This window comes from Geosmithia morbida, assembly GCF_012550715.1.
Source record: "Geosmithia morbida isolate 1262 chromosome Unknown scaffold_1, whole genome shotgun sequence".
Lineage (NCBI taxonomy): Eukaryota > Fungi > Ascomycota > Sordariomycetes > Hypocreales > Bionectriaceae > Geosmithia > Geosmithia morbida.
This window is the reverse complement of record NW_023336188.1, coordinates 2,129,771-2,144,538: the sequence shown is the minus strand read 5'-3', so window position 1 is coordinate 2,144,538 and position 14,768 is coordinate 2,129,771. Positions and strand designations below refer to the sequence as shown.

Genomic DNA, 14,768 nt, shown 5'->3' with positions numbered 1-14,768 from the left:
TCTTCTTACATTTCTCTTCTTCTTACATTTCTCTTCTTCTTTCCCTTGTCTATCTATTATTACTCTGCGGACATTACGGCATATGTCATCTAACTTATCTCTGAAATGTGGAAAAAAGTTTCGAGGGGTTTCTATATATATCCATGGACAGAATCTATTGATAGGAGTTTTCACGGCGGCGGGGGGGGTTTCTGCACACTTTTCTTCCTTTTCTGCCATATTATTACTTCTCGGGCCATGTCTGGCGTTTGTTTGTTTTTTCTCGATATCCTTGTTCCAGAGAAGTCTGGTTACTTTACCATGTCATCATCTGGCCATGTTTGTTCGTATATTCCCAGGCACCTATTGCTTCTGGGCGAGGCTTTATCTCTTCGTCAGAACCTTGTGCGAAGAGCATTAGCGAGATTTGTTATTTGATTTTTTTTCTTTATGATGACTGTTTTTAGCATTCGACTATGTGAAATTTTCGATGTGATGTGCGATGTGTGATCTACCGATAGTGTTTTGAGTAGTATGATATAGCTTCAGTCAACGGAATTTTTGGTTAGAGCGAAACAATACGACACCTCAGGTATCACTCATACTACGTGAGGTTATAGATAATCAAGACAAACTGGACTCTTGCTTTTATATCAGTTGAAGGGAAGTGGATGGTAACGCATAAAGGAAAACAAGAAATACAATCACGTGATTATATTGCTCACCTGTAACAACAGGATGAATGAAATGTGACAGGCGGTGACATTACGACGACAAGTTCCATCTGAAAGAACCGACGTTTCCATCTTGACATCCCCAGAAAAAGCTCCTACCTAAAACTATCTGGCCTTCCCAACTCTCCATTACATCGAATCAGCAGACCATCTGTCTTCCTAGTAGATCTGAGCCGAGCACGATGGTGGCGGTGACGTCACGGTCCATCATTGGCTTCCTAGCCCTTGGCATCTGGGGGTGCGAAGCTACGGTCAGGAACGTAGCGATTATCGGTAGGTGATTCCCTGCTCCAGAGAGACTCCTCTCTTCTCCTGACGACGTCTGAGAGTCTTTCCAGGCTGACTTGAGTCCGTTACAAGGTGCCGGAGCAGCCGGATCGTCAACGGCGTACCACCTACAACGGTTCGCCGAAGAGCTATCCCCAGACGTGGACTTCAACATTACGATATTCGAGAAGACGGGACGGATAGGCGGACGTACGCTGACGGTAGGGGTGTACGACGATGACAGGCAGCCGGTGGAGCTGGGGGCGAGCATCTTTGCGGGGGTGAATGCCATCCTGGTCAACGCCACACGCAACTTCGACCTGGAGCTGACCGGGCTGCGGGACGGGGATCCGGGCGACGTGACGGCGATATGGGACGGGAAGAGGATCGTGTACGACACCAAGGAAGGCGATTCCTTCTGGTGGGACGCGGCCAGGCTGTGGTGGCGGTACGGCATGAGCCCCTACCGGGCCTCGGGGCTGGTCAAGCGCGTGGTGGACCAGTTCCTCAGCCTGTACGAGGAGCCTTGGTTTCCCTTCCGATCGCTCACGCAGAGGGCATACGAGCTGGAGCTCTCCAAGCTGACGGGCGTGACGGGCGCTCAGCTGCTGGAGCAGAACGGCATCACGGAGCAGTTTGGCCGGGAGATACTGCAGGCGGCCACGCGCGTCAACTACGCCTCCAACCTGGCGCACCTGCACGGCGTGGACACGGCGGTGTCGCTCGCGGCCGAGGGCGCGTCCGCCGTCGAGGGTGGCAACTGGAGAATATTTGACGGCATGGTGCGGCGGAGCGGTGCGGCCCTGCGGCTCAACACCACCGTGACGGCCATCGACGTCGACGTCGACGCCGACGGCGGCGGCGAGCCAGGACGTGACGGCAAGAGATACACCATCACCACTACGGACAGCGAGGGGCGGTACCCCGTATCGTTTGACAAGGTTGTGCTGGCGTCGCCGTGGCAGTTCAGCCGCATCCGCGCCGACGAGAATGTGCTCCGCCACAAGATCGACGCCGTCAACTACACCAAGCTCCACGTCACGCTGCTCACCACGCCCTTCCGTCTGCGCCCCGGCTTCTTCGGCCTCGAGCCGGGATCGAAGGCCCCCAGCAACGTGTACACCACCCTGCCCGTCGACGAGGAGCCTCGCCTCGGCAACGCCGCCGGGTCACCGGGGTTCTTCAGCGTCAGCACGCTGCGGCCTGTGACTGACCCGCGGTCTGGCAGGCGGGAGTTCCTCTACAAGATCTTTTCGCCTGAGCCTGTCGAGCCGACGTTCCTGTCCGACATCTTTGGCGTACACGTGGACGAGGTGAAGGGGAAGGGGGACGGCGGCCCCATCTCGTGGTACTATCCTACCTCGTTCTATGCGTACCCCACGGCCTTGCCGCGCGTGACGTTCCAGGATCCCGTGGTCGGAGACGGCGTCTTCTACACGTCTGGCATGGAAGGTTTTATATCGACCATGGAGACGAATGCTCTGATGGGAATGAATGTGGCGAGGTTGATGGTTGACGAGGTGAGGGGGAATTTTGTGAAGGAGTATAATGATGAGCTGTAGTCTTTTTTTTCTTCTTCTTTTTTTCCTCTGTTTCTTCTTTTTTTTTTAAAAAAAAAAAAGGAAAGACAGAAAGAATGCCAGGACTGTAATTTATTGTTATTTTCACGTATTATCATGATGGAATCACTACAAGAGTCGTCCAAATCATTGTCAAAGGTTTGTTGCATGTGATGATGAAAGGCATAGTAAAACAAGCCCAGACTGATATCGGGGAAGCAGCGCCACATATTGCACCGCCACATATTGCCCCACGCCTTCAGCTGCCAACATTTACGATTCCAACTTGGCAACTCATATAATCAATCACGATATAGAGTAAGTGCGTGCGTCGCAGCCCTAGGACCCGAAAATGGGAGCCTAGAGCACCTGTTTTCGGCTCCCGAGAGCATCTTCCATACTCTTCCGCCGTGCTTGTTGGCATAAAAGCAGAGATGTCCCTGTGCTGTGTTCTGACGAGGACGGTGTCGAGTTTGACGGTACAGACGCCAAGATCGACACGTGAAGCAAGACCGCGTGCGAGGAATGGCGGGAGAGTGTTTGGAGCAGTGAGAAGGTATCTGGATATAGTTGAACAGCAATAGATGCTTGTGAGAGCACACACACCACAAAACACGCCTGACATACATTCGAGGTAGGTCAAGCGTTCTGTGCTGTATCATTATCGTAGTGTCGGGCTCGACGGTCTTATGGTTGAGTCTAGCTTACCTAAGCTATTAGATGTCTTGCTACGACAATCATCAACAACAACAACTTTCTTTCCCTTTTTTTCCTTGCCTCCCTCGGATTAAGAAAGGGCTGAGAGTTGCCTATGACGCACTTTGACATAGTGCTACTCTAATACATTCTCAGCTGACTCGCAGCTTTCTGATCACCCCTAGACATCTCCCCCCCCCTCCTTCTCCCTATTCTCTTCCTCCTCTTTTCTCTTTCTTCTGATTAACGTGGACATTTTTTTATTGTGTGTACTCTCTTTCAGCTTCGCCTTCCTCTTAACCCAACCCCAACCCCAACCCCAACCCCAACCCCTCTCGAAAAAGAAAAAGAAAAAAACCATCATCATAACATTCACCATCCTCAAAAGAGGCGGCGTGTGATAACGGGCTTTGCTGCCCCATCTCAGCATGTTTGTCCTGCGAAACGGTAGGTAACTGTTTTGCTACTCGCTATTCTCTCCCACCATTATTATTGCTACACCATCCTCATTTTGACTGCTGCTGCTGCTGCCGCTGTGTGCCCCACACTCGTAAGCACATGATGCAATGAAACCCTCTCTCCCAACCCTGCTCCTCCTCTTCTCCTTCCACCCTTCCTCTTACACCTCCCCCATCACTCTATCTCATCTCTCTCCATCTTTTGTTTTCTTCTTCCCTCTTGCTGGGATCGCTAACACGCAACAGTCGGCAAGCTGCTCTTCGGCTCCAGCTCACAGGAAGCCCTCTGCGAACTCCCCCAGGGTCAGCTCTACCTCGTCCGTCCCCTCTCCCCCAAGGGTTACTCCGAGCTCATCGTCAAGGACGCCGCCATTCGCGTCCGTCCCACCCACCAAGACTTCCAGTATCAGCTCGTCGTCCAGCGCGTCTACGAGGAGGGCGAGGCCGAGCTTCTGGCCGAGGAGGAGGGCGAGGACGCTGAGATCGACGCTCTCGCCTCTGAGCGCGACGAAAAGACCTTCCTGCTCGACGAGGCCCTGCACTTCCGCATCGAGACCAGGGAAGGCGGTGAGAAGATCCTGGCTTGGAGGGACCTCAGCGGTGATACAGGTGACCTCTACGAGTTTGTCTGCGACAGCTCCGTCGCCGACGACGCCGTCGACCGGCTCCTCCGCGTCGCCAAGGAGTGCCAGTATGAGCGCAAGTACCGCAAGCCGCACACGACTGCATCCGAAGACGATCTAGACGAGTTCACCTTCTTCGAAGAGCACCCTATCCCCGCCGCCAGTCCGCTTCAGAGTCCCACCCTGACCCGCTCCATCGACAGCTCGTTTGACATCATGGCCCCCGCCACCGCCCACGATGACATCCCCGAGACGCCCCCGTCCAGGAAGCATGCCGGTGCCGCGGTAAAGGCCGGGGACGGTGAGGAGGAGGAAGGGGAGCGCGATGTCGACGACGCCCCGCCTGAGGCCCTCGAGATCTACGCCTCGCTCCCCGCCGAGCTGCACGTCTTCGACCCCCAGCCAGGTCACTTCGCCCTCGTCGACGATGCCGCCGTCGCCACCGTCTCCGAGGTCGGCAAGTGGCAGTACTGGCTGACGATTACCGGCAGGGACAGGCGTTGGGTCAGCATGTCCGTCCAGGCCGACATCAATCCCGTCTTCGACTTCGAGTTCCTGTCCTTTGTATTCAACCACTTCGCCAACGACGGCACCGCCAGGTCGTGGCTGCTCCGCTTCAGGGATCAGCCCACACTCGAAAAGTTCCAGGAGGGTATCATGCAGGCCGTCTGGGAGAAGCTCAACGAGACTAAGTGGCAAATGGTCCAGGACAAGGAGCGCGAGTATGTGCTCGACTCTTTTGGCGATCTCAGGATGGACGATGCCCCGCCGCTCAACGAGGAGGATGAGGAGGAAGACGAGGCTGGGAGGGCTGACGGAGACGACGACGGAGACGACGGCGGCATCCGCAACGAAGAGTACGACTCGGACGAGGAGTACGACAACACGGACGTCCAGGGACGTGACGGTGGCGAGGTTAACTCACAGCTGGCCGTGGGATACAAGCACGACCGGTCATTCGTGGTGCGCGGGTCCAAGATTGGTGTCTTCAAACACACGCCCAACAACCGGCTCGAGTTCTCGACCAACATCTCCCATCTGACGACGCCCGGCGGCAAGCTCATGAACCCAAGCAAGGTGATGCTGCATTCGGAGGACCGTGACCTGGTCCTGCAGAACGCCAGCGACCCCAACAGTCTGTACCGCATGGACCTCGAGTACGGCAAGGTGGTGGACGAGTGGAAGGTGCACGACGACATACCCGTGGTGACGTTTGGGCCGGAGAAGAAGTTCTCGCAGATGACGGGCGAGCAGACCTTCCTGGGCGTGTCCAACAACGCCCTGTTCCGCATAGACCCCCGCGCGTCGGGCAACAAGCTGGTGGACAGCGAGCTGAAGCAGTACGCGACCAAGATCGACTTCTCGGCGCTGGCGACGACGGAGAAGGGCTTCATCGCCTTGGCGAGCAACAAGGGCGACATCCGGCTGTTTGACCGTCTGGGCATCCGGGCAAAGACGTCGCTGCCCGCCCTGGGCGACCCCATCGTCGGCATGGACGTGTCGGCAGACGGACGGTGGATCCTAGCCACGACCAAGAACTACATCCTTCTCATCGACGCGCAGCAGCACGGCGACAAGAACGAGGGCAAGCTCGGGTTCGAAAAGGCCTTTTCGGCCGACCAGAAGCCTCGCCCGCGCCGTCTGGCCCTCACGCCGGAGCACGTGGCCCAGTTCTTCCACGAGACGGGCAACACCGTCTCCTTCACCCCTGCCAAGTTCAACACCAACATCGACGGCACCGAGGAGACGTCCATCATCACGGCCACGGGTCCCTACATCATCGAGTGGAACCTGCGCCGCATCATCAGGGGTATGAAGGCCCCGTACAAGATCAAGAGGTACGAGGAGGAGGTCAAGGCCGACGATTTCAAGTTTGGCTCGGACAAGAACGTCATCGTCGCCCTGCCAAACGAAGTCAACATGGTGGCCAAGCAAAGCCTCAAGAAACCCACGCGAGAATCCATCATGGGTGATCTCAGGCTCGGCGGCGGTCGATCTTCCGGAGGACGAAAGAGTTATAAGCTTGGAAGGGATGAGATTGTCGACTCACCCTATTAGGTTTTTTTTTTCCTTCTTCCTTTCTCTTCTTGTTTTCTGTTTTTCTTTCTCCCCCCCNCGCTGAATGATCCAGTTGGTCGGGTATTCGACACAGAGGACGGCGATGTATATACACGTGGTGAGCCAGGAAAACTGTCACGGTTTTTTTTCTTTGTTTTTTTTTTAAACAACTCCCTTCTTTCGAAGATACCTAATACCTTACGAGGCTAAAATTCTTGGTTCTCGATTCCATCATTTCTGGTGCTTTACAATGATTTGCCTTCCCACACGCTTCTTACAGTGCTGCTTGTAATAGTAATAATAATGGATGGTATGTTCCAAATTGCATTTCACCGCAAGTTTAATTCACAAGACCGAGGAAGCAAAACTTGGTATAGTTATCGCTGAGTGTTTCCTTTTTTTCATCATTATAATAAACAAAATTCTTTTCTACAAAAAAGGAAGAAAATATTTGAGAAAATAAAACCCATAAAGAGAGAGAGAAAGTACCCATGCCGCTTCATAACCATACCAGGGACGTAAAGAGGGGAGTGCAGCGTTTTCGGCGTGGAATACTAGCAATTGAACCTAAAGACGCCCGCTTGACAAAACCTACCAACAACAGTGTATAGATGACAACAAGAGTGAAGAGTGACAGGACTACGGAAGAAGAAAGTTACTCCTGGTATGGAGGTGGCGCTTCAATGGGAGTGGATTCAACCGCTCCAGAGACGTTACGCAGCGTCTTCCGCTGGTCATTGTCACGAGACAGACGCATCATCTCACCAACGAAGCTAGCTCCCCACCAAGCAGACGTGTACTTGAAGACGTACTTTTCCAGCTTCTTGAAGTTGGCAGCACGGTGGTCCGGCCGCATCGTTACGGCGTCGTGGATGGCATTGGCCAGCTCCTCGGTGTTCCAGGGGTTGACAATCAGGCTGCCGTTGAGCGACTGGGCCGCGCCGGTGAACTCGGAGAGGATCATGACGCCGTGGTTCTCGCGCTGGGTAGCAATGTACTCGTACGAGACCAGGTTCATGCCGTCGCGCGTCGACGAGACCAGGCACACGTCCGACACGGCGTACAGAGCTGTCAGCTCCTCGAACGAGACCGACTGGTGCAGGAAGTGGATGGGCATGAACTCAATGGTGCCGAAGCGGCCGTTGATGCGTCCCACCAGCTCGTTGACCACGGCCCGCAGGTTCTGGTACTCCTCGACATCCTGGCGTGACGGCACAGCCACCTGCACCAGGACAATCTTTCCGATCCACTCCGGGTGCTCGGACAAGAAAACCTCGAGGGCGTGGAGCTTCTGGGGCACGCCCTTGATGTAATCGAGGCGGTCCACTCCCACAATCAGCTTGACTCCCTCAAACTTGCGACGGAGGACGGCAATACGCTGCAGCACAGACGGCTTCTGGAGGCCCTCGACAAACTTTTCCGGGTCGATTCCGATAGGGAAGGCACCCACTGTCACGGTGCGGCCCTTCCAGTTGACGCTGTTGGGCGTTGTGGGCGTGTCGAGGATACGTGAGCAGCTGCTGAGGAAATGTCGAGCGTAATCGTAGGTGTGGAAGCCGATGAGGTCGCAGTCAAGAAGGCCGGACAGGAGGGACTCGCGCACGGGAAGAATACGGTAAATTTCACTGCTTGGGAAGGGTGTGTGCAGAAAGAAGCCGATGCGGACATTCTTCTTGGAGTTGCCAATCTCCTCTCGCAGCATCTGGGGGAGAAGCATTAGGTGGTAGTCGTGGACCCAGATGAGGTCGCCGTCCTGGACATCTTTGATGACTTCCTTGGCAAATAGGCGGTTAACTTCCTGGTAGGCAGCCCAAGCTGACTCGTCAAATGTGATTTCGCCGGGGTGGTAGTGGAAGAGGGGCCACAAGATAGAGTCTGTTTGTCATGATTTATGGTCAGTGGTCCGGTGTTTATTTCCAGAAGGGTACAAAGGCAGAGGCCACCCAGAATGAACATGATATATGGTATAATACGCACTGGCAAATCCGTTGTAGTGTCTGTCGGCCGTCTCGTCGTCGATAAAGACTGGGTGGGCACCGTACTCGTCCTTGAGATGCTGCTTCATGTGATCGACCTCGTTCTCGGGGACCTCGAGGCCGGGCCATCCATACCACAGAAAGTTGGTTGTCTTGCTGAGGCCGCTGAGGCCGGTGACGAGGCCTCCGGACGACATGGAGAAGCTGTATTTGCCGTCTTCGGAGCGCTTGATGGTGATGGGGAGACGGTTGGAGAGGAGCAGAAGACGGCCACTGGCCGGTTCTGCGTCGTGGGTAATGTCGGCCATGTTATATGGTACAGTAGCACTCTCTAGTAGTAGTCGGCGGTGCGTATGTATGTGTGAAAGGAAAGGGGTAAGCTGTGAGTCGAAAGGTCGGAAGGAAATGCCTTGTTCCTGCTGGCGAGGAGTAGAGATGGTTGAAGGTGAAAGATGGAAGGTGGCGATGTTCGGTTCGATGGGCAAGGAAGGCACGGAAGGCGGAGCCACAAGGAAGGAACGATGCGGGAACTAGAGCTAGGGGACGGGAGAGGGAAGAATTTTTTCCAGCTTTACAGCTAAAAAGAGTCGATGCTTTCGTTAGAGCACGAGAGGCAGGAACAGGGAGGAAGGGGAAAGAACAAGTGTGGCAAAGGGGAAGGTGCTTGGGGTACAAGTACAACTGAAGCAGAGGAGGGGCAGAGAAGAAAAAAGAAGATGGCTCGTATGAAGGTGGGGTTTGACGAGGGAATTGATGCACAAAGACCGAGACAGAAAAAGGTTTCTTAGTTTGGGAGCAGAATGTGCTTTTTTTTTTCCCTTGAATCGTTTTCGTCAACTTGCATTTTTATCTTCAAGATCTCAACTGGTTCTACTGCTTCTATTCCCGCTAAACATCTTTTTACTCCAGTCCATATCCATCCCTACAGCATTCAATGATGCCACCATTCCACCATACCTCGTCTCTGCCCTGTTCCCTCCCGCCGGGTTACGGAGGAGAGCTCCGGAGCTGTCCGCAGAAGCGCCGGGTCCTCGGCTTTGGCGCCTATATTATAGTGGCGGTAGGTACTGTTTGCGCTGCAAGGTCACTGCAGCTTCCCCGTAGCCCTGTCAGCTCCCTGTAAGCTCCTCTAGGTCTCCTATAGTATCGTAAATTTTTGGCCATGTGCCCTCGAGCCCAGTAGCCAGTGGGACGATCGTCTTGGGGCTCAGACCTCCATGCATATGACGACAACACTCTAACCGTGTCATGGTCATGGGATCATAGATCGTGTGTTACAGCCAATTTCCACTGAATGCGTTACTGTATCAGTTTGACCGAGTACGACTTATATATTAGGCCACTAGCAGCTATGAGAGTTTGTCGGCAGTATTCACATTGCCATAGTACGGCCTATACACGGCAATGACGAATACGTGAGAGAGAAGTGCGTGCAAATAGTAATTTATGATGACATAATATTTTGTTACATAATCACAGGGTCCATGACTGTCTTTCTTTATCGATAAGCATCTGGACCCGCGCCTGGTGATTTTTTCGATGCAACACCCAGACATCTCCAACGGCCTCTCTCATAAGCAGTAGCAGCAGCCATCTCTTCAAACCGCTTCCCCCCCCCAAAAAAAAAAAAAACTCCACCAACGGCTCTGCTGCCCATCATGGAGTCAAGGAGGCAGGACTTCTCGTCCGTCCAGGAATCCACGCAAAAGTCACTTGTCTCTGTCGTCAAGACGGTCAACCGCATCGCCGCCGAAGATCTCAATTTCCAACGCACCGTCAACCCGGCCGTCGCCCAGCAGCTCGACGACGCGTCGGCGCGTTTTCTCTCGATATCTTCACGCCTGCTCAAGTCTGCCGCCGACGCCTGTGGTCTCTCGGCCCCCACGCTCGAGGATAGCGACGATATCGATCTCGAGTGGCGCTCTGTCGTGGACGTCGTCGACACGGTCCTGGAAAAAGCCGACACAGCTCTCGACGAGTACACCGGTCTGATCAAGCGCAAGGATCCCCCCACCGCCGACTCAGCAAACGGCCCCGACGCGAAAAAGGCCAAGCCAGTCTCCAAGGTGGTGCGCAACGCCAACATCACCAAGCCGCAGACTCACTTCGAGGTCCAGCCGGACAATTTCCCCACCGGACCGTGGAGGCCCATCATCACAGACAAGCCGCATGCCACTGTCTCCCTCGATGACAGTCTTGTTATTGCTCCCAACGCAAGCGGATCTCCCCAGTATGGTTCTCTTTTCTCATGTTTCGTTTCCTCACAAGCCGTCATGCAGTCAAGATTCTCATAACGAAATATATATATACAGATACAAGCATCCCTACGAGACGGAAATCACAATCATGGACTACCCCAAACACGTATTTCAAAAAGCCGAAGCCATACCCTTCCAACCCATGGACAAGTCCGAACCTACCTTTGTCGACACCTACGAGGGCGTGCTAGACATGCTCGAGCACCTAAAGAAGTCCAAGGAGATTGCCGTCGACCTCGAACATCACGACTTCCGCACCTATACCGGCCTCGTCTGCCTCATGCAGGTAAGCACGCGCGAGCAGGATTGGATCGTCGACACCCTCCGACCCTGGCGTCACAAGCTCCAGGTCCTCAACCAGGTTTTTGCCGATCCTAGTATCATCAAGGTGAGTACCCTGAATCCCCTCCGTGCATAGCGAATACACGACGCATGCTCGTGAAAAGAGCTCACACTGCACTCGTACAGGTATTCCACGGCGCCTACATGGACATGATCTGGCTGCAGCGCGACCTCGGCCTCTACGTCAACGGCCTGTTCGACACATACTTCGCCTGCGAGATGCTGGCTTACCCTGGCCGCAGTCTAGCCTACCTCCTATCCGCCTTTGCCGGCTTCACCGCTGACAAGCAATACCAATTGGCCGACTGGAGGATGCGGTAAGACTCCTACCACCCTCAAACTCATACGCCCTCGATAGGACCTTGAGCAGCAGACTAACATGATGACAGGCCCATCCCCAAGGAGATGATGTACTACGCCCGATCCGACACACACTACCTCTTGTACATCTACGACCGCGTCCGCAACGACCTCGTCGCCTCGTCGGACAGATCAGATCCCGAGACAGACCTGATACGGCGCGCGCTAGAGAAGTCCAGGGAGGTGTCGCTCTACCGCCACGAGCACGCCGAGTGCAACGCCAAGACGGGCGAGGGCTCCCGAGGCTGGTACAATTACATCCTCAAGAATGGGCATCTCTCGCTCGACGCCGACCAGTTTGCCGTCTTCCGCGCCCTGTGGCAGTGGAGGGACGTGACGGCCAGGGAGGAGGATGAGAACCCCAACTTCGTCCTCAGCTCCAACACCATTGTGCAAATCGCCCGCGTCAACCCGCCAGACATCAAGGCTCTACACAGCATGCTGCCGCTCAGCTCACCCTTAGCACGGCCACGCCTCAACAAGATCTGGGAGCAGGTGCAGGCCACAAAGGCCGAGGGCGGACCCACACTCCTGCACTTCCTCACGACACAGGCGCCCGAGTCTCTCCGCAGGAACGGCGGGTCCAGGATGGCCAAAAAGGTGTCTGCCGCTGCCACCCTACCAAAGGTGGAGGAGGACGACGGGGCGGGTGGTTCCGTGCCGAGGCTGACCCAGTCTCAGCTGTTTGGGAGCATGCCCATCAGTTCGCGGTGGGAGGAGTCCAAGAAGCTGCAGCGTCAAGACGACAACATTCCGTTCCCGTGGCAGCGCTTCGTGCAGGACATGGCCAATGAAGTGGATGCGGCGGCACCAGAGGCAGGAGCGGGGCACGAGACAGAGAAGTCTGCCGCCGCCGCCGCCGCCGCCGCCGCAGCTGCTGCCGAGATTCCAGAGGAGGAAGATGTCGACGAGGAATTTACCCTGAAGCGAGGCAAGAAGCGCAAGGCACCCACCCAGGAAAAAGATGACGACGACGACGACGACGACGACACGAGCTCGGAAGGGGAAGGATCAACAGAGGAGGAAGCTGACAACAGCGGCATCCTCTCCCTTGACGGCTCCAAGTCCGAGTCTAAGAAGAGCAGGGCCAGGGCCAGCGGCGCCAATAAAAAAGTTCGCAAGGAGGAGAGGCGTCAAACCCTTCTCCAACAGCAGCAAGACAAGAAGGCCATCAAGGAGAAGCGCAAGGAGATGAAAGCCCAGCGCAAGAAGGAGAAAGAGGGCAACAGGGAGCACGCCGAGGCCAGCAAAACCCAGGCTCAGGCTCAAGAACAAGGTCAAGGGCAACAAAAGTATGCGGCCGTGCCGTTTGATTATAGCAAGGCTGCCTCGGTCATGGATGCGGATCGCAATTCGCAGTCCAACGAGCAGAAGAGGAAGAAGGACAAGGCGCGTGTGTTTGACCCGTACGTCAAGTCTGTTGAGGACGGCGTCAAGGCGGCGAGGAAGGCTCCTCCCATACGTGGAGAGAGGAGCGCTACGTTTAAGAAGTAGATTACTCCATGTTCTTGCTCTCTCAAGCATCTGTGTTTCGAGGATGTACGTGTACATGTATATATCATTTTTCCTTACTCTCAAACTCATTCCTGTACACATGTTCTGAGCGGCCACACAATGTACCCCTTAACTCTTGTCAGACAAGCAGACGCAGGTGATGAAATGTGTGCGCATACATATACGAGGTTGCCGGTAGTACAGGGCACTCTGGATATCATCACCCGACCCTCCAACTCATTGCACAATGGGATAAGAGAAGACTTGTTTTTTTGTTTGTCGTTTGCCGTTATGCCAACAGACACATATGCGACGATTAGCGAAAGAAGTAGCGAGACCTTGTACCTCTAGACTCAATGATGAATTGGACAATTGCAATTAGAACAGATCTTTCTCTCTTTTTCCCCCGGGCGCCGCTACTCGTAGGCATCGCATTCGGGGTCTTGGTACATGCACCCCAGATGCAACCCCAGATGCAACCCCAGATGCAACCACGACGTTCGATCCGCGACGACGCAGTCCCGAAGTCATTTCAAGTTCCTGACATGATGATTTGACGGCCCCGTACCCAATCAACCCCTGAATCCCTCCCCCTCCCCTCTTGTCCTCCCACCGCGTAGCGGTACGGGTTGAGTCATGTGACGTTTTGGTGAGGGGAAGTGAGGAGAGGGGGATAGGGCGGGAAGGAAGGAGCAAAGGGAGTTGCCTGCTTATGTTTTCTTTCTTCTTTTTCTTTCATCGACATCGCCATCTGCGTGTCTTTATTCTCCTCGTTGTGATTCATTCATTAGCCCGTTGGAATCGCCAATGGGAATCGTTCTGATGTTGGAAGGCATTATCGAGACGACGTCATTTTTTCATGGTACACCTCATTCGGGGCGGCCGCGTGATGGATTTGCCTGACGGTAAGTGAGTGGCTGAGTGGCAGGGCCTGACTGGTCTTGCTGGGTCAAGACGATACACTCCCTGGGGCTTTGCTTGTCGACCAGTCTTCCCTCCTCGTTGTTTCCTTTCGTTTAGCAATGACTGGGGACAGAGGCGTGTCTCTCTAGGAAATTGGGTATGGGTCGCAGCCCCGCGTGACTAGATCGATGCCATGACGAGTACTGATCATGGAGCAGGCCTCCTATCGGGGGGACATTGGACACGCCATGACAACAAGTCGCCGGGTCCAGCATGGGCCTTCCATCCACAGTGATTCAAGGGTGGTGGTGTCTGAGAGTGACATTCAATGACGGTGGCCGTCCTCAGAGCCCCAGGTTGGCTAGCCTTTGACCAGACAATATATCGCCTTCGAGCATCGACCAAGACAAGCCATAGTCGTCGGGAAATGACCAGGCGTGTCCACGGTATTGATCGAAAGGGGGGGGGGGGGCAGGCAGAAACAGCCGTTTGCGTGTTACCCTCGATCGGTTTTCACAGCACCTTGCACGTCGTCTTTCTCGTCGGCGGGATGTTCGGACCTCCGAAGTTCAGCTACAATGTCTATCAGTGGTCCGTCAAACTTACCCTGGACAGGTTAGCCAGTGTCGTGGATCGAGAATATCTTCAAGACAATGCTTCATGTTCGAAGCCTTCTCTTCAACGATTTCGGCACCCGATAGGTGAAGCCCGATGTATAAAGCCAGATGAGGTGAGTTTAGACTTTCACTTATGCGTCCTGGCGACTGGTCCCTTTACATATTACACCCCAGAGCCTCTTGCCCGCTTCCTCCCCTTCAATTATGGAGAAACAAACCGGGAGGGTGAGGTCACGGGCTTTGTCTGATCCACTCGTCGTTCTCAGACCATGAGGCCCTATTGGCCTCGAGAGGGGGCCCCACGATAAGGGCACCAGTTTGGCACCGTGTGGAGTCGGCTGTGCCCTTAGCGGCTGAGCATGCCAGCGTCGTTTGTGCCTTGTTATACAGGCATAGTTTTATCCGTCGCCCCCTCTCTGGGGGAGTACGCCGTCAACCTGTTTC

At 54.6% G+C, this 14,768-nt stretch overlaps 4 protein-coding genes across 4 annotated transcripts; 3 read left to right on the top strand and 1 right to left on the bottom strand.

Annotated features, from left to right (window-relative positions):
• Nucleotides 1-895: 895 nt before the first annotated feature.
• Nucleotides 896-2,542, top strand: GMORB2_1403 (prenylcysteine oxidase / farnesylcysteine lyase; the record flags this gene model as incomplete). Its single annotated transcript, XM_035463385.1, has 2 exons — nt 896-986; nt 1,074-2,542. 2 exons carry the CDS (start codon nt 896-898, stop codon nt 2,540-2,542), a joined length of 1,560 nt encoding a protein of 519 aa, XP_035324809.1.
• A 1,121-nt stretch (nt 2,543-3,663) lies between these two features.
• Nucleotides 3,664-6,374, top strand: GMORB2_1402 (uncharacterized protein; the record flags this gene model as incomplete). Its single annotated transcript, XM_035463384.1, has 2 exons — nt 3,664-3,682; nt 3,940-6,374. 2 exons carry the CDS (start codon nt 3,664-3,666, stop codon nt 6,372-6,374), a joined length of 2,454 nt encoding a protein of 817 aa, XP_035324808.1.
• A 655-nt stretch (nt 6,375-7,029) lies between these two features.
• Nucleotides 7,030-8,658, bottom strand: GMORB2_1401 (trehalose 6-phosphate synthase; the record flags this gene model as incomplete). The annotated part of the gene is made up of 2 exons (XM_035463383.1): nt 7,030-8,249; nt 8,352-8,658. The coding sequence occupies 2 exons, from the start codon at nt 8,656-8,658 to the stop codon at nt 7,030-7,032; spliced, it is 1,527 nt and encodes a 508-aa protein (XP_035324807.1).
• A 1,350-nt stretch (nt 8,659-10,008) lies between these two features.
• On the top strand, nt 10,009-12,804 carry GMORB2_1400 (exosome complex exonuclease RRP6; the record flags this gene model as incomplete). Its single annotated transcript, XM_035463382.1, has 4 exons — nt 10,009-10,580; nt 10,663-10,996; nt 11,077-11,267; nt 11,340-12,804. The coding sequence occupies 4 exons, from the start codon at nt 10,009-10,011 to the stop codon at nt 12,802-12,804; spliced, it is 2,562 nt and encodes an 853-aa protein (XP_035324806.1).
• Nucleotides 12,805-14,768: the final 1,964 nt, after the last annotated feature.